This window comes from Bombina bombina, chromosome 6 (genome assembly GCF_027579735.1).
Source record: "Bombina bombina isolate aBomBom1 chromosome 6, aBomBom1.pri, whole genome shotgun sequence".
NCBI lineage: Eukaryota > Metazoa > Chordata > Amphibia > Anura > Bombinatoridae > Bombina > Bombina bombina.
The window spans coordinates 990,297,614-990,321,275 of record NC_069504.1 but is presented as its reverse complement, the minus strand read 5'-3'; the positions used below and the strand labels follow the sequence as shown (position 1 = coordinate 990,321,275).

Genomic DNA, 23,662 nt, shown 5'->3' with positions numbered 1-23,662 from the left:
TTACTCCTTCTAAACGTTTTAAGCATTTATATCCTGTGCCGTCTGACAGATTGGAATTTTGGGACAAAATCCCTAAAGTTGATGGGGCTATTTCTACCCTTGCTAAACGTACTACTATTGCTACGTCAGATGGTACTTCGTTTAAGGATCCTCTAGATAGGAAAATTGAGTCCTTCCTAAGAAAAGCTTATCTGTGTTCAGGTAATCTTCTTAGACCTGCTATATCTTTGGCTGATGTTGCTGCAGCTTCAACTTTTTGGTTGGAAACTTTAGCGCAACAAGTAACACATCGTGATTCTCATGATATTATTCTTCTACAACATGCTAATAATTTTATCTGTGATGCCATTTTTGATATTATCAGAGTTGATGTCAGGTTTATGTCTCTAGCTATTTTAGCTAGAAGAGCTTTATGGCTTAAAACTTGGAATGCTGATATGGCTTCTAAATCAACTTTACTTTCTATTTCTTTCCAGGGTAACAAATTATTTGGTTCTCAGTTGGATTCCATCATTTCAACTGTTACTGGTGGGAAAGGAACTTTTTTACCACAGGATAAAAAATCTAAAGGTAAAAGTAGGGCTAATAATCGTTTTCGTTCCTTTCGTTTCAACAAAGAACAAAAGCCTGATCCTTCATCTTCAGGAGCAGTTTCAGTTTGGAAACCATCTCCAGTCTGGAATAAATCCAAGCCAGCTAGAAAGGCAAAGCCTGCTTCTAAGTCCACATGAAGGTGCGGCCCTCATTCCAGCTCAGCTGGTAGGGGGCAGGTTACGTTTTTTCAAAGAAATTTGGATCAATTCTGTTCACAATCTTTGGATTCAGAACATTGTTTCGGAAGGGTACAGGATTGGTTTCAAGATGAGACCTCCTGCAAAGAGATTTTTTCTTTCCCGTGTCCCAGTAAATCCAGTAAAAGCTCAAGCGTTTCTGAAATGTGTTTCAGATCTAGAGTTGACTGGAGTAATTATGCCAGTTCCAGTTCCGGAACAGGGGATGGGGTTTTATTCAAATCTCTTCATTGTACCAAAGAAGAAGAACTCCTTCAGACCAGTTCTGGATCTAAAAATATTGAATCGTTATGTACGAATACCAACGTTCAAAATGGTAACTGTAAGGACTATCTTGCCTTTTGTTCAGCAAGGGAATTTTATGTCCACAATAGATTTACAGGATGCATATCTGCATATTCCGATTCATCCAGATCATTATCAGTTCCTGAGATTCTATTTTCTGGACAAGCATTACCAGTTTGTGGCTCTGCCGTTTGGCCTAGCTACAGCTCCAAGAATTTTTACAAAGGTTCTCGGTGCCCTTCTGTCTGTAATCAGAGAACAGGGTATTGTGGTATTTCCTTATTTGGACGATATCTTGGTACTTGCTCAGTCTTTACATTTAGCAGAATCTCATACGAATCGACTTGTGTTGTTTCTTCAAGATCATGGTTGGAGGATCAATTTACAAAAAAGTTCTTTGATTCCTCAGACAAGGGTAACCTTTCTGGGTTTCCAGATGGATTCAGTGTCCATGACTCTGTCTTTAACAGACAAGAGACGTCTAAAATTGATTGCAGCTTGTCGAAACCTTCAGTCACAATCATTCCCTTCGGTAGCCTTATGCATGGAAATTCTAGGTCTTATGACTGCTGCATCGGACGCGATCCCCTTTGCTCGTTTTCACATGCGACCTCTTCAGCTCTGTATGCTGAAGCAATGGTGCAAGGATTACACGAAGATTTCTCAAACAATATCTTTAAAACCGATTGTTCGACACTCTCTAACATGGTGGACAGATCACCATCGTTTGATTCAGGGGGCTTCTTTTGTGCTTCCGACCTGGACTGTAATTTCAACAGATGCAAGTCTCACGGGTTGGGGAGCTGTGTGGGGATCTCTGACAGCACAAGGAGTTTGGGAATCTCAGGAGGTGAGATTACCGATCAATATTTTGGAACTCCGTGCAATTTTCAGAGCTCTTCAGTTTTGGCCTCTTCTGAAGAGAGAATCGTTCATTTGTTTTCAGACAGACAATGTCACAACTGTGGCATACATCAATCATCAAGGAGGGACTCACAGTCCTCTGGCTATGAAAGAAGTATCTCGAATTTTGGTTTGGGCGGAATCCAGCTCCTGTCTAATCTCTGCGGTTCATATCCCAGGTATGGACAATTGGGAAGAGGATTATCTCAGTCGCCAAACGTTGCATCCGGGCGAATGGTCTCTTCACCCAGAGGTATTTCTTCAGATTGTTCAAATATGGGAATTTCCAGAAATAGATCTGATGGCGTCCCATCTAAACAAGAAACTTCCCAGGTATCTGTCCAGATCCCGGGATCCTCAGGCGGAGGCAGTAGATGCATTATCACTTCCTTGGAAGTATCATCCTGCCTATATCTTTCCGCCTCTAGTTCTTCTTCCAAGAGTAATCTCCAAGATTCTGAAGGAATGCTCGTTTGTTCTGCTGGTAGCTCCAGCATGGCCTCACAGGTTTTGGTATGCGGATCTTGTCCGGATGGCCTCTTGCCAACCGTGGACTCTTCCGTTAAGACCAGACCTTCTGTCACAAGGTCCCTTTTTCCATCAGGATCTGAAATCCTTAAATTTAAAGGTATGGAGATTGAACGCTTGATTCTTGGTCAAAGAGGTTTCTCTGACTCTGTCATTAATACTATGTTACAGGCTCGTAAATCTGTATCTCGAGAGATATATTATAGAGTCTGGAAGACTTATATTTCTTGGTGTCTTTCTCATCATTTTTCTTGGCATTCTTTTAGAATACCGAGAATTTTACAGTTTCTTCAGGATGGTTTAGATAAGGGTTTGTCCGCAAGTTCTTTGAAAGGACAAATCTCTGCTCTTTCAGTTCTTTTTCATAGAAAGATTGCTATTCTTCCTGATATTCATTGTTTTGTACAAGCTTTAGTACGTATAAAACCTGTCATTAAGTCAATTTCTCCTCCTTGGAGTTTGAATTTGGTTCTGGGAGCTCTTCAAGCTTCTCCGTTTGAACCTATGCATTCATTGGACATTAAATTACTTTCTTGGAAAGTTTTGTTCCTTTTGGCCATCTCTTCTGCCAGAAGAGTTTCTGAATTATCTGCTCTTTCTTGTGAGTCTCCTTTTCTGATTTTTCATCAGGATAAGGCGGTGTTGCGAACTTCTTTTGAATTTTTACCTAAAGTTGTGAATTCCAACAACATTAGTAGGGAAATTGTGGTTCCTTCATTATGTCCTAATCCTAAGAATTCTAAGGAGAAATCGTTGCATTCTTTGGATGTTGTTAGAGCTTTGAAATATTATGTTGAAGCTACGAAATCTTTCCGTAAGACTTCTAGTCTATTTGTTATCTTTTCTGGTTCTAGAAAAGGCCAGAAAGCTTCTGCCATTTCTTTGGCATCTTGGTTGAAATCTTTAATTCATCTTGCCTATGTTGAGTCGGGTAAAACTCCGCCTCAGAGAATTACGGCTCATTCTACTAGGTCAGTTTCTACTTCCTGGGCGTTTAGGAATGAAGCTTCGGTTGACCAGATCTGCAAAGCAGCAACTTGGTCCTCTTTGCATACTTTTACTAAATTCTACCATTTTGATGTATTTTCTTCTTCTGAAGCAGTTTTTGGTAGAAAAGTACTTCAGGCAGCGGTTTCAGTTTGAATCTTCTGCTTATGTTTTTCGTTAAACTTTATTTTGGGTGTGGATTATTTTCAGCAGGAATTGGCTGTCTTTATTTTATCCCTCCCTCTCTAGTGACTCTTGTGTGGAAAGATCCACATCTTGGGTAGTCATTATCCCATACGTCACTAGCTCATGGACTCTTGCTAATTACATGAAAGAAAACATAATTTATGTAAGAACTTACCTGATAAATTCATTTCTTTCATATTAGCAAGAGTCCATGAGGCCCACCCTTTTTTGTGGTGGTTATGATTTTTTTGTATAAGGCACAATTATTCCAATTCCTTATTTTATATGCTTTCGCACTTTTTTATCACCCCACTTCTTGGCTATTCGTTAAACTGAATTGTGGGTGTGGTGAGGGGTGTATTTATAGGCATTTTAAGGTTTGGGAAACTTTGCCCCTCCTGGTAGGAATGTATATCCCATACGTCACTAGCTCATGGACTCTTGCTAATATGAAAGAAATGAATTTATCAGGTAAGTTCTTACATAAATTATGTTTTTCTTTTTTACCTCTAATGCATGATTATTTTATCATAGTTTGTTTCTCTTACCAACTAGTTAAGTGTACAAAATAAAAATAAAAATCTGGCTTTGATTATGTGTAGTTCTTTCATGTGCGACGAAGCTCTATTTTTAACTTATTCTTTTACAAATTAAATAGTATATCAGGGTTTTTTTTTAAACAGAAAATAGTATATTAAAAATATATATATATTTAAGTATCAGTGGATAATGTATTCAAGAAAGATTTTTCTTTGTTTCTTGAGATTGTGCCACTGCTTGTCAATATACATATAGTACTTTCATTTAACCTGCTCTGCTCCTACCTAGGTACTGCATGGTGAGACCTCAGTACGTTGCCACGTTCACAAACAGGATTGTGTTCCCAGCATACTGTTTAAAGGGAATAAACACACTCCCATCTATGGTGAGCGCACCATAGTCATAGACTGATCCATCCACTGAATTGTAACAATCAACCTGAAAAAAAAAAAATAGAGAAAAAATAAAATTGTATGCAACAGTTTATTTGGTGATAAAGTCTTACTATTAAAAAGGAGTAGGTAACATGAACTGAAGACAGTAGATGGAACTTAAAGTGAATGTAAATTTTGATGCTAAAGTGCCCGTTTTTAAAAATTAGATTAAAAACAGTGGCACTGTAATTCATCAAAAATTAAATTTCAGTTGTGTTGTGAAAAAAAAAAACCAAAAAAAAAAACCTTACCTTTTAAACTTAACAGCCGCTCCAACTTCCCCCGGTCGTCACAAGCTATTTCTGATGTCAGAAATGATCGCTAGGTCATCCTCCAATCACGGCTCCCCCCTGGGGGAATTAGTGTCTGATTCAATGCTATGATTGGAGGAAGCCGGATTTCTCATTTTAGACCCAGGAAGAGGCTTTGCGATGGGTGGAGGAAGCTGGATCGGCTGTCAAGATTATTAAAAAAAAAAAAAAAAAAAAAAAGAAGTACTTTTTTTTCTCAACAGGAGTGAAATGTAAATTTTGATGAATTAAAGTGTCCTTGTTTTTAATCGAATTTTTAAAAACCGGGCACTTTAGCATCAAAATTTATATTCGCTTTAAACATGATTGGTTTTTAATCTAGTAAAGTGTAACAATATTGCATAAGGTGTTTTATGAAGCATGAGCATTGAACAAGCGTTACATGTGGGACATCTGTTTAATTATAAGGATATACAATAAACTGTTTAGTTTGAACAACTACCACAACCACCCCTATTACTGCTACTAGTAGTTAAAGTGACAGTAAACATCCTCTGATTTATATAAAATGTGTAGTTATGCATAATGAAACAACTCTGCAATATATTTTAACATTTATTTTGCTCTTTTCTCTTGTAAGGTGTATCCAGTCCACGGATCATCCATTACTTGTGGGATATTCTCATTCCCAACAGGAAGTTGCAAGAGGGCACCCACAGCAGAGCTGTCTATATAGCTCCTCCCCTAACTGCCATATCCAGTTATTCTCTTGCAACTCTCAAACATGGAGGTAGTAAGAGAGAAGTGGTGAAATGTAGGTACCGGAGTTGTACTATTTTGTTCCAGGCAGAAAAATAGAAGAATCTGCCTGTGATTTCTATGATCTTAGCAGGTTGTAACTAAGATCCATTGCTGTTCTCACACATGACTGAAGAGAGAGATAACTTCAGCGGGGGAATGGCGTGCAGGTTATCCTGCTATGAGGTATGTGCAGTTAAGATTTTTCTAGAAGATGTGAATGCTAGAAAATGCTGCGGATGCCAAATTTATGTAAGGTAAGCCTGAATACAGTGATTTAATAGCGACTGGTATCATGCTTATTTTCTGAGGTAATACTCTTATATTTGCAATATAAAACGTTTGCTGGCATGTTTAAACGTTTTTATATATACTTTGGTGATAAAACTTTATTGGGGCCTAGTTTTTTCCACATGGCTGGCTTAAATTTGCCTAGAAACAGTTTCCTGAGGCCCACAGCAAGGCTGTGGCAGTTGGTGTGACTGTCTAGATAGTTTTTTGATCCGGTTTTTGAACTAAGGGGTTAATCATCCATTTGCAAGTGGGTGCAATGCTCTGTTAGCCTATTATACACACTGTAAAAATTTCGTTTGATTTACTGCCTTTTTTCACTGTTTTTCAAATTCTGACAAAATTTGTTTCTCTTAGAAGGCACAGTACCGTTTATTATATTTGCTTGTTAACTTGATTTAAAGTGTTTTCCAAGCTTGCTAGTCTCATTGCTAGTCTGTACAAACATGTCTGACATAGAGGAAACTCCTTGTTCATTATGTTTAAAAGCCATGGTGGAACCCCCTCTTAGAATGTGTACCAAATGTACTGATTTCACTTTAAGCAATAAAGATCATATTCTGTCTTTAAAAAATTTATCACCAGAGGAATCTGACGAGGGGGAAGTTATGCCGACTAACTCTCCCCACGTGTCAGATCCTTTGACTCCCGCTCAAGGGACTCACGCTCAAATGGCACCAAGTACATCTAGAGCGCCCATAGCGTTTACTTTACAAGACATGGCGGCAATCATGGATAATACACTGTCAGCGGTATTAGTCAGACTACCTGAATTTAGAGGAAAGCGAGATAGCTCTGGAGTTAGATGAAATACAGAGCATACTGACGCTTTAAGAGCTATGTCTGATAATGCCTCACAATATGCAGAAGCTGAAGGAGAGCTTCTTTCTGTGGGTGATATTTCTGACTCAGGGAAGATGATGCAACCCGATTCTGATATTTCTACATTTAAATTTAAGCTTTAACACCTCCGCGTGTTACTCAGGGAGGTTTTAGCTAGTCTGAATGACTGATACAATTGTAGTGCCAGAGAAATTGTGTAGACTGGATAAATACTATGCAGTGCCGGTGTGTACTGATGTTTTTCCAATACCTAAAAGGTTTACAGAAATTATTACTAAGGAATGGGATAGACCAGGTGTGCCGTTCTCTCCCCCTCCTATTTTTAGAAAAATGTTTAGACGCCACCACACGGGACTTATGGCAGACAGTTCCTAAGGTGGAGGGAGCAGTTTCTACTCTAGCAAAGCGTACTACTATCCCTGTCGAGGACCGTTGTGCTTTCTTAGATCCAATGGATAAAAAGTTAGAGGGTTACCTTAAGAAAATGTTTATTCAACAAGGTTTTATCCTACAGCCCCTTGCATGCATTGCCCCTGTCACTGCTGCTGCGGCGTTCTGGTTTGAGTCTCTGGAAGAGGCTCTAAAGGTAGCGACTCCATTGGATGACATACTTGACAAGCTTAGAGCACTTAAGCTAGCCAATTCTTTTGTTTCTGATGCCATTGTTCATTTGACTAAACTAACGGCTAAGAATTCTGGGGGAGTGGGAACTCCATCCGGAGGTGTTTGCTCAATTGGTTCATCGTTGGGGCAAACCAGAACTGGATCTCATGGCGTCTTGCCAGAACGCCAAGCTTCCTTGTTACGGATCCAGGTCCAGGGACCCCAAGGCAACGCTGATAGATGCTCTAGCAGCGCCTTGGTCCTTCAACCTGGCTTATGTGTTTCCACCGTTTCCTCTGCTCCCTCGTCCGATTGCCAAAATCAAGCAGGAGAGAGCATCGGTGATCTTTATAGCGCCTGCGTGGCCACGCAGGACTTGGTATGCAGATCTGGTGGACATGTCATCCTTTCCACCATGGACTCTGCTGCTGAGACAGGACCTTCTACTTTAAGGTCCTTTCAACCATCCAAATCTAATTTCTCTGAGGCTGACTGCCTGGAGATTGAATGCTTGATTTTATCAAAGCGTGGTTTCTCCGAGTCAGTCATTGATACCTTAATTCAGGCACTAAAGCCTGTCACCAGGAAAATCTATCATAAGATATGGCGGAAATATCTTTATTGGTGTGAATCCAAATGCTACTCATGGAGTAAAGTCAGGATTCCCAGGATATTATCTTTTTTCCCAAGAAGGATTGGAGTAAGGATTGTCAGCTAGTTCCTTAAAGGGACAGATTTCTGCGCTATTCTTTTGCACAAGCGTCTGGCGGATGTCCCAGACGTTCAGGCATTTTGTCAGGCTTTAGTTAGAATCAAGCCTGTGTTTAAACCTGTTGCTCCACCATGGAGTTTAAATTTGGTTCTTAAAGTTCTTCAGGGGGTTCTGTTTGAACCTCTTTATTCCATAGATATCAAACTTTTATCTTGGAAAGTTCTTTTTTTGGAAGCTATTTCCTCGGCTCGTAAAGATTCCGAGTTATCTGCCTTACAATGTGATTCTCCTTATCTGATCTTCCATGCAGATAAGGTAGTTCTGCGTACCAAGCCTGGGTTTTTACCTAAGGTGGTATCTAATAAGAATATCAAGAGATTGTTGTTCCGTCTTTGTGTCCTAATCCTTCTTCAAAGAAGGAACGTCTATTACACAATCTGGACGTGGTTCGTGCTTTAAAGTTTTACTTACAAGCTACTAAAGATTTTCGTCAAACATCTGCTTTGTTTGTTGTCTACTCTGGACAGAGGAGAGGTCAAAAGGCTTCGGCAACCTCTTTCTTTTTGGCTAAAAAGCATAATCCGCTTAGCTTATGAGACTGCTGGCCAGCAGCCTCCAGAAAGGATTACAGCTCATTCTACTAGAGCTGTGGCTTCCACATGGGCAAAATGAGGCTTCTGTTGAACAGATCTGCAAGGCGGCGACTTGGTCTTCGCTTCATACTTTTTCCAAATTTGATACTTTTGCTTCTTCGGAGGCTATTTTTGGGAGAAAGGTTTTACAGGCAGTGGTACCTTCCGTTTAAGTACCTGCCTTGTCCCTCCCTTCATCCGTGTACTTTAGCTTTGATATTGGTATCCCACAAGTAATGGATGATCCGTGGACTGGATACACCTTACAAGAGAAAACATAATTTATGCTTACCTGATAAATTTATTTCTCTTGTGGTGTATCCAGTCCACAGCCCGCCCTGTAATTTTAAGGCAGGTATTTTTTAATTTTAAACTACAGTCACCACTGCACCCTATGGTTTCTCCTTTCTCTGTTTTCGGTCGAATGACTGGATATGGCAGTTAGGGGAGGAGCTATATAGACAGCTCTGCTGTGGGTGTCCTCTTGCAACTTCCTGTTGGGAATGAGAATATCCCAAAAGTAATGTTTGATCCGTGGACTGGATACACCACAAGAGAAATAAATTTATCAGGTAAGCATAAATTATGTTTTTTCATGTAATTTAGCTCTGAAAAAGAAAATGTATGCTTACCTGATAAATTTGTTTCTTTTTAGACACGATGAGTCCACGGATCATCATCCTTACTTGTGGGATTACACCTCCTGGTCAGCAGGACGAGGCAAAGAGCACCACAGCAGAGCTGTTATATATAGCTCCCCCCTTCCCTCCCACCCCAGTCATTCAACCAAAGTTAGGAAGAGAAAGGAAAAGCTAAGGTGCAGAGGTGTCTGAAGATTACAAAAAAAAAATATAACAACCTGTCTTAAAAGAACAGGGTGGGCCGTGGACTAGTGTCTAAAGAAACAAATTTATCAGGTAAGCATAAATTTTCTTTTTAAAGACACGATGAGTCCACGGATCATCCTTACTAGTGGGATACAATACCAAAGGAGAGTACGCAGATGATAAGGGAGGGACAAGACAGGAAACATAAACGGAAGGCACCACTGCTTGAAGAAACTTTCTCCCAAAAGCCGCCTCAGCCAAGGCAAAAATGATAAAACTTGTAAAATTTAGAATAAGCGTGAAGAGAAAACCAAGTTGCAGCCTTGCAAATCTGTTCCATAGAAGCTTCATTTTGAATGCCCATGAGGAAGCAACCTCCCTAGTGGGATGAGCAATAATTCTTTCAGGAGGCTGCTGTCAACCAAAAAGAACGGAGGTAGCCGTAGCTTTCTGACCCTTACGTTTTCCAGAGAAAAATTACAAACAGAGAAGAAGACTGACGAAAGTCCTTAGTTGCTTGTAAGTAAAACTTCAAAGCATGGACTACGTCCAAATTATGCAGAAGCCTTTCCTTTCAAGAAGAAGGATTAGGACACAAGGAAGGATCAACAATCTCCTGATTAATGTTCCTGTCTGAAACAACCTTAAGAAGAACGCTAGTTTAGTACGTAAAACTACCTTATCCGAATGGAAAATAAGGTAAGGCGAATTGTATTGCTCAGACACTCTTCGAGCTGAAGTAATAGCAACAAGAAATAAAACATTCCAAGATATCAACTTAATATCTAAAGAATGCATAGGCTCAAACGGAGCCCCTTGAAGAACCTTAAAAACTAAATTCAAACTCCATGGAGGAGAAACTGGTTTGAACACAGGCCTGATCCTAACCAAGGCCTGACAAAAAGATTGAACATCTGGGACATCCGCCAGACATTTGTGTAACAAAATAGATAAGGCAGAGATCTGACCCTTTAGGGAACTTGCCGATAAACCCTTCTCCAATCCTTCTTGGAGAAAAGAAAATTCTGGGAATCCTAACTCTACTCCATGAGTAGCCCTCTGATTCACACCAGTAAAGATATTTGCGCCATATCTTATAATAAATCTTTCTAGTTACAGGCTTACGTGCCTGAATCAAGGTCTCTATGACCGAGTCAGAAAAACCCCGCTTGGATAGAATTAAGTGTTCAATCTCCAAGCAGTCAGCTTCAGAGAAATTAGGTTTGGATGAAGGAAGGGTCCTTGAATAAGAAGATCCTTCCTCAATGGTAGTCTCCAAGGTGGCAGGGATGACATTTCCACCAGATCGGCATACCAAATCCTGCGAGGCCATGCAGGACAATGAGGATCACTGATGCCTTCTCCTGTTTGATTCAAACAATGACCCAAGGAAGAAGAGAAAAACGGGGGAAAAAAAAAAAGATATGCTAGGCTGAAGGACCAAGGAACTGCCAGAGCATCCATCAGTTCCGCCTGGGGATCCCTGGATCTTAACCCGTATCTCGGAAGCTTGGCATTCTGACGAGATGCCATGAGATCCAACTCCGGCCAACCCCATTTACGAATCAGGCTGACGAATACTTCTGGATGGAGTTCCCACTCTCCCAGATGAAAAGACTGCCTGCTCAGAAAGTCTGCTTCCCAGTTGTCCACCCCTGGAATGTGGATTGCTGACAGATGGCAAGAATGGGCCTCCGCCCACCGGATTATCTTGGCTACCTCAGTCATCGCCAAGGAACTCGTCGTTCCTCCCTGATGATTATTTTGTCTGTCTGGAATCTGATGAACTGGGCCGAAGCCAACTAAGGCCAGGCGAGCATTGAAGATCGCTCTCAGCTCCAGGATGTTTATAGGATGAATAGACTCTGCCGAAGTCCACACTCCGAGCCTTTAGAGGACCCTAGACAGCTCCCCACCCTAGAAGGCTGGCATCTGTTGTCACAATCACCCAGGATGGTCTGTGAAAGCATGTTCCCTGGGATAGATGATCCAGAGACAACCACCATTGAAGTGAATCCTTTGTCTCCTGCTCCAGGGTTATTCGAGGAGACAAGTCTGTATAATCTCCATTCCACAGCCTGAGCATGTTTAACTGCAGAGGTCTGAGGTGAAACCGAGCAAACAGAATGATGTCCATTGCCGCCACCATCAGTCTGATTAATTCCATGCACTGGGCCACTGACAGCTGAGGATTGGACTGAAGGGCACGACAGGCATCTAGAATCTTTGATTTCCTGACCTCTGTCAGAAAAATCCTCATAGTTATAGAGTCGATTACCGTTCCCAAGAAAGTCACCCTTGCTTCCGGGATTAAGGAACTTTTTCCAGATTTACCTTCCACCCGTGAGTTCTCAGGAAGGATAGTACAATGTCGGTATGGGACCTTGCTTGTTGACAAGATGGCGCCTGGATTAGAATATCATCCAGATATGGCGCCACCACAATGCCCCGTGGTCTTAAAACCGACAGTAGAGACCCCAGAACCTTTGTGAAAATTCTGGGTGCCGTGGCCAGTCCGAAGGGAAGAGCCATGAACTGAAAATGTCTGTCCAGAAAGACAAACCTTAGGAACTTGTGATGTTCCCTCCTTGGGAACTACAGATTTGAAAAAAAAACCCTGCCTGTGTTCCTGTACAGGAATGGGAGTAATCACTCCCAGGGAAGAAAGGTCTCTTACACAATGTAAGAACGCCTCACGTTTTATCTGGTTTGCAGATAATCTGGAAAGAAGAAATCTTCTTCCATTTTTTAACTCCAGTTTGTATCCCTGGGACTATCTCTATAGCCCAGGGATCCTGAACATCTCGCACCCAAGCCTGAACGAAGAAAGAAAGTCTGCCCCAGTAAAATAATTGCCAGTAGTTTGTATAGATACTACTATAAAGCAATTTTTAACTTGAAAATGTGTTTTTGTAACAATTATATTTGATGGTCTGCTTTTCAACAAACCAATACAATATAAGTGAAGTACTATGGCCACAGGAACTAAAGTGTTAATACAAAGATATATATCAACCTTTAGTAAAATTGGCAAATATTTTATTAAGCCAGTGTAAATATAAGGCTGTATTATCAGACTTTGTTTCAAGATTAGTGATTATAGTTAAAGTCTCGGTATCAGGATTTTCACATATGAAATATGTGAAATTTATTTATTTATATATATATATATATATATATATATATATATATATATATATATATATATATATATATATATATATATATATATATATATATATATATATATATATATATATATATATATATATATATATATATATATATATATAGTATATAAATATAACCAGAGAAATAGGCTACTATGTTGCTGAATATAACACCTAACCTCTAAAAATTAGCTTGTTGAAAGCAGATTACAGAAGGGTGGTGTATCAAGTAGCCTTAAAAAGCCTAAAAAATCCCATCTTGGATCTCCTCCAATGACGTCTCAGACTTCAGAGACTCAGACAGAGCATCAAACCAATAAGCTGCTGTACAGTATATAAATATAACCAGAGAAATAGGCTACTATGTTGCTGAATATAACACCTAACCTCTAAAAATGAGCTTGTTGAAAGCAGATTACAGAAGGGTGGTGTATCAAGTAGCCTTAAAAAGCCTAAAAAAATCCCATCTTGGATCTCCTCCAATGACGTCTCAGACTTCAGAGACTCAGACAGAGCATCAAACCAATAAGCTGCTGTACAGTATATAAATATAACCAGAGAAATAGGCTACTATGTTGCTGAATATAACACCTAACCTCTAAAAATGAGCTTGTTGAAAGCAGATTACAGAAGGGTGGTGTATCAAGTAGCCTTAAAAAGCCTAAAAAATCCCATCTTGGATCTCCTCCAATGACGTCTCAGACTTCAGAGACTCAGACAGAGCATCAAACCAATAAGCTGCCGCACTAGTGACCGTAGCAATGCACGCAGCTGGCTGCAACAGCAGACCCTGGTGAACATAAATACTTTTAAGTAGCCCCTCCAACTTCTTGTCCATGGGGTCTTTAAAGGCACAACTATCCTCAATAGGAATAGTAGTTTGCTTGGCTAAGGTGGAGATAGCCCCTTCTACCTTAGGAACCTTTTGCCAAGCTTCCTTGATAGTGTCAGCTATAGGAAACATCTTTCTGAAAATCGGAGACTGAGAGAAGTGAATACCTGGTCTCTCCCATTCCTTAGAAACAATCTCCGAAACTCGCTTAGGAACTGAAAAAACATCTGAGAAAGTAGGAACTTTGACTACTACTGTGGAATCACAGTCGTCTAAAGTAACCAACACCTCCCTGAGTAACAGACGGAGGTATTCTAGTTTAAATCGGAAAGAGACAACCTCTGAATCAGTCAAAGGTTCTGAATCTGAAATCTTGCCATCGGACAAAACCTCTATACCCTCCATCTCAGTTCCCTGTGAGGGTACCTCTGAGACTGCTACCATGGCATCAGAAACCTCACTGATAACATGCTTGTCTTTCCTCTTGCCCTGAAACATAGGAAAGGCAGACAACGTATCAGAAATTGTGGAAGACATAACCGCCACTATGTCTTTTAAAGTAACTCCAGCAGGTGCTAGAGCAGAATCGCAGGGCACTGCTGGTGGGGGCGTTAATTTTTGGGACGCTTGGGGAGAAAGTTGCGGCATAAATTGACCCTCATCCGAAGATTCCTGGACAACATCTGCCTGAGAAGAAATTGGCTCAGTAAAAATGTTATCCCTAAAAAAAAAAAAAAAAAAAAAAAAAAAAAACTTTTTTACCCCCAATACATGTAGAACAGAAAGGGATTCCAGACACAAGGTACATGTAACATATTGCACACCCTCTTTATCCATTACTCATTACAAATTACCAAATAATCAACAGGAAAAACAATAAACATTAGAAAAAAACAACTACACAAAAAGTTACTGTTCCTTTAAATACAAAAGGTTTCTTTATTTTTCTGCAAACTGTCAGATTCCTCTAAAGCACAGCGGCTAACAAATTGACTTCACAAAATAAACCTCTGCACCACAGCAATCTGCTGAGATGCTCCTACCGTACAAAATGACACCGGATCCCCTGGTCTCCTATGCAAGTCCGTTCAGTCACACTGCGCAATCCATCAGACCATACTTAACGTATCTGTACTAGAAGCGCATGAAATTACATTACATGCCGCTCTAGAACAGACATTCAAGTAGCCCAGCTTATGTCGCACTAATCCTGTCAGGGAAACGGCACTCTACCTAGTGGCGTGCAAATACAGGAAGCCCCACCCATCGTGGGAGTACCTAAAGTCCAATGTCTCTCCGGGAAAAAACCCAACAAGTGAAACCACCGGAGCCTTACAAAAAATAAATAAATACAACACACCTCCAGCCCCAGTGCCTGCAATATAACACTGCCCAGAAAACATTTCACATAAAAGGTGGAGTCCAACATAAAAAGGCTTTGCTATTAACCCTTTATGTTCCATAGTGCTTTTTTTTTTATAAAAAAAAAAAACTGAGTCTCCTTATGTCCCAGAAAGGTAGCACTTACCTCCACCACTGCCTGGCAGGAAGGCAATTCCCAAGCTTGAGAGGTCCTCTCCCTCCCATTGGCCTGAGAAAGAAACAAATGCTGAGTTAGTGAGTACCTCAGGCTGAAGGATACAGGGCAGCACAAATATGGGAGGCGCAGTGAGAATTATGTCCCACAAGTTCCCATTGCTTTAAAGCCACCAAAGCTCTACTGTAGAGACTGAAATAGAACCAGGCTACACCCCAGGACAAAGTAGCACTCTCTGGCACTACTTTAAAATAACAAACTCTTGATTGAAGAATCTAAAACTAACACCTCACTTTACCTCTTCCTATCACTAACATAGGCAAAGAGAATGACTGGGGTGGGAGGAGCTATTTAACAGCTCTGCTGTGGTGCTCTTTGCGTCCTCCTGCTGACCAGGAGGTGTAATCCCACAAGTAAGGATGATGATCTGTGGACTCATTGGGGCATATTTATCAAGGTCTGGCAGACCTGATCCAACAGTGCGGATCAGGTCCGCCAGACCTCGCTGAATACGGCGAGCAATACGTTCGCCGTATTCAGCATTGCACCAGCAGCTAACAAGAGCTGCTGGTGTCACGCCGGGTTGTATTGTGGAGATGTCTGTCCGCCTGCTCAGAGCAGGTGGACAGGTTATGGAGCAGTGGTCTTTGTGACCACTGCTTCATAACTGCTGTTTCTGGCGAGTCTGAAGACTCGCCAGAAACAGGGGCCATCAAGCTCCTTACGGACAGGGTCAGCTCTAAGGGGGGGCATTGGGGGGTAATGTGTGTGTATATACATACTGTGTGTGCTGGTAAATATCATTAATAATATCTGTACAAGTAATGTACTGGTTGGCACTCAAACTTATTGTCACGTAAAAGCTTATTTGATCATTAGTAAGGTCATTGGTAGAGCTACACATGCAAACAGTGTCCACTGGCTGTGTCATATGTTTGAGACATTCCTGAGATATGACAAATGTAACCCCTGCACTGCCATAAATCTGGTAAATGTAACTGCTGCGGCATTGCCAGACATCTTATAAATGTAACCCCTATACTCCTTGAGATATGACACATGTAACCGCTGCACTTCCAGAAATATAAACAAATCTAACTCCTGCACAGCCAGAGATCTGATAAATGTAACCCCTGGACTGCCACAGTAGGTCTGCTCTTATTTTGACTCTCATACATGCTTTTTAAATGCGTGCCCCCTCGTGAAAAAAAAAATGCCCCCCCATTTCATTCATTCTGGAGCCGACCCTGCTTACGGAGCTTGTTAAATAGAGCCCATTGTGTCTTTAAAAAGTAATAATGCAACTTATAAATCTCAGACCTTGAAATGCACTCTGACGATTTCTCAAGGCTATAACCCTGCAACATAGCTGTTCCTAATTGGATTTAGCTAATGACAACTGCAAAACAATGCACTTTACAGTAGCTAGCCTTGTCTGCAGACTAAGGATCAGATTGGCTCCTCCAAATAAGGCAAAATGGTGGGTGGAGTTTGGCTACTGAAAAATTGCAGTAACAGGGATGTTAATTTGTTTTGTTTTTTAAAAATAAAAAAAAATTAAGACTTGGCTGATATGTTATTATTATAGCCACACAACATAAATGCCATGTAATTGCAAGGTGTTTACTTTCCTAAAACCCCTCCAAAAAAATAAAATAATCTCTTTCCTTTAACGATTCAGATAGCTCATACAATTTCAATCAACTTTCCAATTTACTTCTGTTATAAAATTTGCTTAATCCGCTTTGTAAAAGGAGCTGCAGTGCACTACTGGGAACTAGCTGAACACATAGGGCGAGTCAATGACAAGAGGCATATATGTGCAGCCACCAATCACCAGATATCTGCCAGTAGTGCATTGCTACTCCTGAGCCTACCTAGGTATGCATTAGCCAATCACAGTAGGCAACATGCGTTCTCCCTTCCCTGCAGTTCCGGGTACTTGCATAAAGCCCACGAATGCGCTCTGATGATGAAAAAGCTAACATGTAATTTGGAGTTATACCACTAATGTCATCGCTCTAGCGGTCATGTGACCACAGTCATTCCCCAATTGTGCTAGTGGGTGTGAATATATGTTAATGTATTATAATTAAACAGGCCTTTAGTAGACTTAGCCAGACCGCCTTTCTAGGGGATGGCAATTCTGAAGTCATACATAAACATAAAATATCGTTTTAGAACTTCAGAGGCTTCGTTTAAAAATAAATAAATAATAATAATAATACAGGGAGTGGGCTCTAATGGGGCCCCTCTCTCTCCCCCTGTTTATCCTGAGAAAAAAGTGATCCTGTGTTTGAAAGGGAAGAATTGTTTCTTGCAAATGGGGGGGGGGGGGGGAATTGTTGTCCCTATAGGAAGTACCTGTCTACTAAGAAACTTCATTTCCAAAAGAAAGGTCATATGCTCATGTTCCTATCAACTGAATCTCGTCTATTGCTCCTATAATGAAAAGTGGATCAGCACGCACTCTGTTTTTCAAATAAGTGGTCCAGAGTTTGTTTAAAGGGACACTGAACCGAATTTTTTGTCTCTTTCGTCATTCAGATAGAGCATGCAATTTTAAGCAACTTTCTAATTTACTCCCATTATCAATTTCTTCGTTCTCTTGCTATCTTTATTGTAAAAAGAAGGCATCTAAGCCAAGGAGCCAGACAATTTTTGGTTCAGTACTCTGGACAGCACTTGTTTATTGGTGGGTGAATTTATCCATCAATCAGCAAGAACAACCCTTGTTCACCAAAAATGGGCCTGCATCTAAACTTACATTCTTGCTTTTCAAATAAAGATACCAAGAGAGTGAAGACAATTTGATAATAGGAGTAAATTAGAAAGTTGCTTAAAAATGCATGCTCTATCTGAATCACAAAAGAAAAAAAAATTGTGTTCAGTGTCCCTTTAAGTACCAGGTAATTGTCTTATTTTGGGAGTTCTGGCAATTCTAAAGAGGGCTTTACCAACCTCTTGTAGAAATATACCACAGACCCCTCATTCAAATAAAACTTTTCATGACCTTATAGAAGTCTCTTCCTGTAAAAATCCTTAAAGGGCTATAATACCCAAATGTTTAAAACACTTGAAAGTGATGCAGCATGGCTGTAAAAAGCTGACTAGAAAATATCTCCTGAACATCTCTATGTAAAAAAGAAAGATATTTTACCTCAAAAGTTCCTCAGTAGCCACCTCCCATTGTAAAGGATTTCTAAGCAGCATTTTAGTGTGTCTGTCCTGGGACAGCTGAAAGGATGAGCCTCGTGAACTCTCATATTTCACCAATCAGGTAAAGGAAGCTTACTATGAAATATGAGAGTTAAGTCAAATCTCATGAGATCACAGTAAGAGTTCATGACCTCAGCACTGCTGATGCTGATTGGCTGCTGTTCATTTCTTCATTTTTTTTTTTTTTTTTTTTAATTTTTACCTGCCGCTGGGAGCAGCTGAGTATAACTTTTTACACAGAACTTACTCTGCTGAGCTGAGGAGATTGTGAGGTAAAATATCTTCCTTTTTTACATAGAGATGCTCAGGTGATATTTTCCTGTCAGCTTTTTACAGTTATACTGCATCAGTTTCAAGTGATTTAGCATATGAGTATTATGTTCCTTTAAACTAGGGATTAAAGCTGCCTTGAGCTACACTGGTATAAGGAAATATTGGAAGCAATAAGATTGGGCATTATAAGGCTCATCTGCTTGCCCCAGAATTCCTCACCTCAGTGAAAACACCTAGGGCTAGATTACAAGTGGAGCACTAATTTATTGCACAACAGCAAATGGCCAAATTCGCACCCGTTTGTGGGCGTGTGATAACCAGCCATTACAAGTGGTTGGTTATTGGTACTGTGTACCCAAAATGCCTCCAAAATAAACTTTAATGTGCGCTGCTATAACTTAGTTAAGCGCAAATATCGCTTTCGCAAAAGCAATAATTTTACGCTCCACTTGTAATCTAGCCCTTACAGGGACAGTTTACTCAAAAAAAATTCTCCCCTTTAATTTGTTCCCAATGATTCACTTTACCTGCTGAAGTGTATTAAATTGTTTACAAGTGTTTCCATTACTGTTACATTGGCATTTGAAATAGTTTATTTTAGCCTGTGGTATCCCCACTCATTCTGAAAGTGTGTGGCCTCAAGGCCAAGCTGTGTAAACACAGCCAGTAGAAGAAATTTCACTCCTAGTGGGTTATAGAAAAGAGAAGGTAAAACAATTTTAATGTTTCCATTGTTCTCTCAAGTATTAGTGATTGGTTTATGGACAGATATAAGATAAAGAAGCAGCTATATGTACACAATATTATGAAGTAATGAGAACTGATAATACCTACATTTTATTAGCTTGTGGCTTCAAAACACAAAATCAGCTAATTCATATACACAAATAAGCCATAAAAAAGCAAATCTCATTCATTTTATACTCTGCAGCTGGTAAAAAAAAAAAAAAAAAAAGTAATTGGAAACACATTAAGGGAAAAACAATTTCATAGTATACTGTCCCTTTAAGGTTTTTTGAAAGGGGGTGTTTAAATTTGCTGTGCAGTGTATTTGTGACTACACTGAGTGGAGATAGAGAGATCTCAAAATTTCAAGTCCTTACTAGCCACAACAAAATGTTACTCGCCACACCCACTACTTCACCCCCTCTCTTCATATGTTTAGCGATTGTGAAACATTTTGTAATATTGTTTTTATTTTATACCATAACAAAATAAATAATACTATCTCCAGTAATAAATTAACAAAAATACGTTAATAGCAGCTCCAAATATCAACTAGATGTTCTGGGGTAAACAAAAGCTGGATAGAAAAAGGAAGTTGTTGAAAACAGAGTGCCGAGTTTGCTGGCAGTCAAGGAAGTTCATAGCAGACCTGGAGATTTCTCTTTTTTTTTTTTTATATATATATATATTTATCATCTCTTTCTCGCTCTTAAAACGGCAAGTCAACCCAAAAATGTTTCAAAGTCATACATATAAAGTTTCTAAAGATTAATATTGCCAACTGTAGCTCAATTTTTTTAACATACATAGTTTGCAAGTATAAAGACTTTCTATTTGTGCCTCGGCCGTTTTGAAATGACCGCCTGCCCCCTCTCTTTTTCGTCATCCGCATCATCCTCATCTGCCAGTGATCACTGTAACTGAGATAATATGCGTTCCTGTGTTTGGCGCATGTGCAATGCGCCAATTTTATTGAAGGGGGACTTTTGAAACAGGAACTGAAAATAACCGCTCAGTATCATAGGGGTTTCAGATTTGCGGCGTACCAGTGTGCTTCTGTAAAACTCTCCAACAGCCTACTGGTCCCAGAACAGTTCCTACTTGGATATGATAACTATTCAACAATTACCCCACACACGGAAATTGGGGGTTAAAAAAAAAATCACTTACCAGTTTGATCATTCCCTAATATTTTAATAATACAAAAAAAAAAAAAAAAAAATATGTGATGTATCACAAAATACAGGGCAGATTAGCAATTTTTTAAATTCAAATCTTGATCTGAAAAGGAGTAAATGCAACAGACATAACAGCGAATCATAAAAACAAAACAAAAAACATAGTATTGTCACTGCGCTACCCTGGGCTTAGTTTCAGAAACAGAAAGCAGGAACTGATCGCAACACCCCTCATATCACACAAGTACAGGGAATACAGTTGTCACGTACAGAGAAAATAGACAGGGCTGCTCCCATCTTGCCAACTTGATCTCAAAGGCATCAAAATATATTCAATGAAAAGAAAAAACAGAAGCGCCACATGGCCCAATATTGTTTGGTCCGGAACTAGTAGATCTTAAAGTAATGGGTAAACTCACGTTTAGTAGAGCACCTCAATTAGTGCTAAAAATGCGGTCTGGGATCTATTCAGTCACCCAGAAGACCAACTTCCTGCACAGGAACCGATGTCTGTATAGACAGAAGGGAGACACAGGTGCCTATATGGCCTAGTATTGTTGGTACAAGGATGTCAATACAAGCAAAGAGAAGAATAATACTCACAAAGTATAAAGCACCTCTTGTGATGCTATAGAGGCATGAAGGGATCAATTCAGTCACCCAACAGACTTGTGGCCAGACATCCAAGTGGATTCAGAGGTGCAGATGGATCCCACAGTGGGCCAAAAAAGGAGATATTCCTCAGGAGAAGGATAAAAGATATATATCCCAACAAAAGATGCAGCAAGTGTTCAAATATTAAAAAATGACTAATAAAATTATAAAATCACAGGCAACGCGTTTCTCAGCCAATGGCTGTTTCATCAGGCTTCATAAAATGTTTACTGAACACTTGCTAAATATACCCTAAACCTAAGTTAATTGATATTGAACAGGTGATAGTGGGATGGGTCCACTTGATTAGTAATGTGATCCCAACCAATCAGCTGCTACCATATATGGCACACATTAAAACATAAACATAAACAATGGACAGTATAGTATACAATGCATAACTATGCATTGTATACTATACTGTCCATTGTTTATGTTTATGTTTTAATGTGTGCCATATATGGTAGCAGCTGATTGGTTGGGATCACATTACTAATCAAGTGGACCCATCCCACTATCACCTGTTCAATATCAATTAATTTAGGTTTAGGGTATATTTAGCAAGTGTTCAGTAAACATTTTATGAAGCCTGATGAAACAGCCATTGGCTGAGAAACGCGTTGCCTGTGATTTTATAATTTTATTAAAGTCATTTTTTAATATTTGAACACTTGCTGCATCTTTTGTTGGGATATATATCTTTTATCCTTCTCCTGAGGAATATCTCCTTTTTTGGCCCACTGTGGGATCCATCTGCACCTCTGAATCCACTTGGATGTCTGGCCACAAGTCTGTTGGGTGACTGAATTGATCCCTTCATGCCTCTATAGCATCACAAGAGGTGCTTTATACTTTGTGAGTATTATTCTTCTCTTTGCTTGTATTGACATCCTTGTACCAACAATACTAGGCCATATAGGCACCTGTGTCTCCCTTCTGTCTATACAGACATCGGTTCCTGTGCAGGAAGTTGGTCTTCTGGGTGACTGAATAGATCCCAGACCGCATTTTTAGCACTAATTGAGGTGCTCTACTAAACGTGAGTTTACCCATTACTTTAAGATCTACTAGTTCCGGACCAAACAATATTGGGCCATGTGGCGCTTCTGTTTTTTCTTTTCATAGATTGCTGCTCCTGGATCCTGGCCTGGATCATCACAGATAGCTGCCTCCTACCTCAATAGAGACTTTCACTTTATTATCACCTTGTTTGTCTTTTTTGATTATCTGCATTACTTTGTATCACATTGTTATTGGTTAACACTGGTTAACATTGCACATTGTATGATATATAATTCTTGTACCACATTGATACTGGCGTACACAGTATATAGCTTTGATATATCACCTCAGTATTATTTTTTTTTTAAATTTATTAATATTATTTTAGAATATTTAGATAAATATAGGATCATTTGGTCACATCTCCTCTTTCACACTTAGGGCGCCCCCTCTCTTCCTTTTTTAATCAAAATATATTCATCAGTTGTGCTTTGTTTCTTTCTATCAAGATAAAGGGTGTGGGTAAAAGCCGGATCCTGCCGGATCCATGCCTAATTTCGACAGATACACACAAACACATCCATACACTTCTGGATCCAACAACATTTTACTGCAACACATTTGGGTCCTTTCAGAACCAGTACTTTTTTACAGAAAAACGTTGTATCCTGTCGGATCCATGCCTAATTTTGGCAGATATACACAAATTTAAGTATTTTCCACACAAATACATCCAGATACTTGTGGATCCAGCAATATTTTCCAAAAAACATCTGGTCCCTTTAAGAACCAACACTTTTTTTACACAATAATAGCCAGATGCTGCCGGATCCATGTCTAATGTAGACAGATATACACACACATGTAAGTGTTTCCACACAAATACCTCCAGATACTTCTGACCCATCACTATTTTACACAAAACCATCTGGATCCTTTCAGAACACACTTTTTTTTTTTTTTTTACACAAAAATAATCTGATCCTACCATATCCATGTCTTATTTAGACAGATATACACAAATTTAATTTTTGTCCACACAAACACATCCATCTAGGTTCTTTTAGAATCATTTTTTACAGAAAAACAGCAAAGCTGTTGGTTCTGAAAGGACCCAAATGTTTTTAAGTAAAATGTTGTTGGATCCAGAAGTGTCTGGATGTGTTTGTATGAAAACCACTTAAGTGTGTGTGTATTTGTCTAAATTAGGCATTGATCCGGCTGCTTTTCTGTAAAAAAGTGCTGGTTCTGAAAGGAACCAAATGTTTGAGTAAAATGTTGTTGGATACAGAAGTGTCTGGATAGGTTTGTGTGTAAATCTGTCTAAATTAGGCATGAATCCGGCTTTTACCCACACCCCAAGATAAACCCACCACAAGGAATCATGGTCTTCTTTATTTCGTTGTTATTTAATTTGCGCATGTTTTGCTTGCTGAAAAAAAAGAAAAAACAGAGGCGCC

General features: G+C 39.6%; 1 protein-coding gene across 1 annotated transcript in view; it reads right to left on the bottom strand.

Moving 5' to 3' along the window:
- The window catches only part of GPX3 (glutathione peroxidase 3), a 142,684-nt gene that overhangs the window by 91,575 nt on the left and 27,447 nt on the right, over window positions 1-23,662 (bottom strand). The window contains exon 2 of the mRNA XM_053718677.1: window positions 4,505-4,658. Coding sequence (XP_053574652.1) covers window positions 4,505-4,658 — 154 coding nt within the window. The remainder of the gene's footprint in view (window positions 1-4,504; window positions 4,659-23,662) is intronic.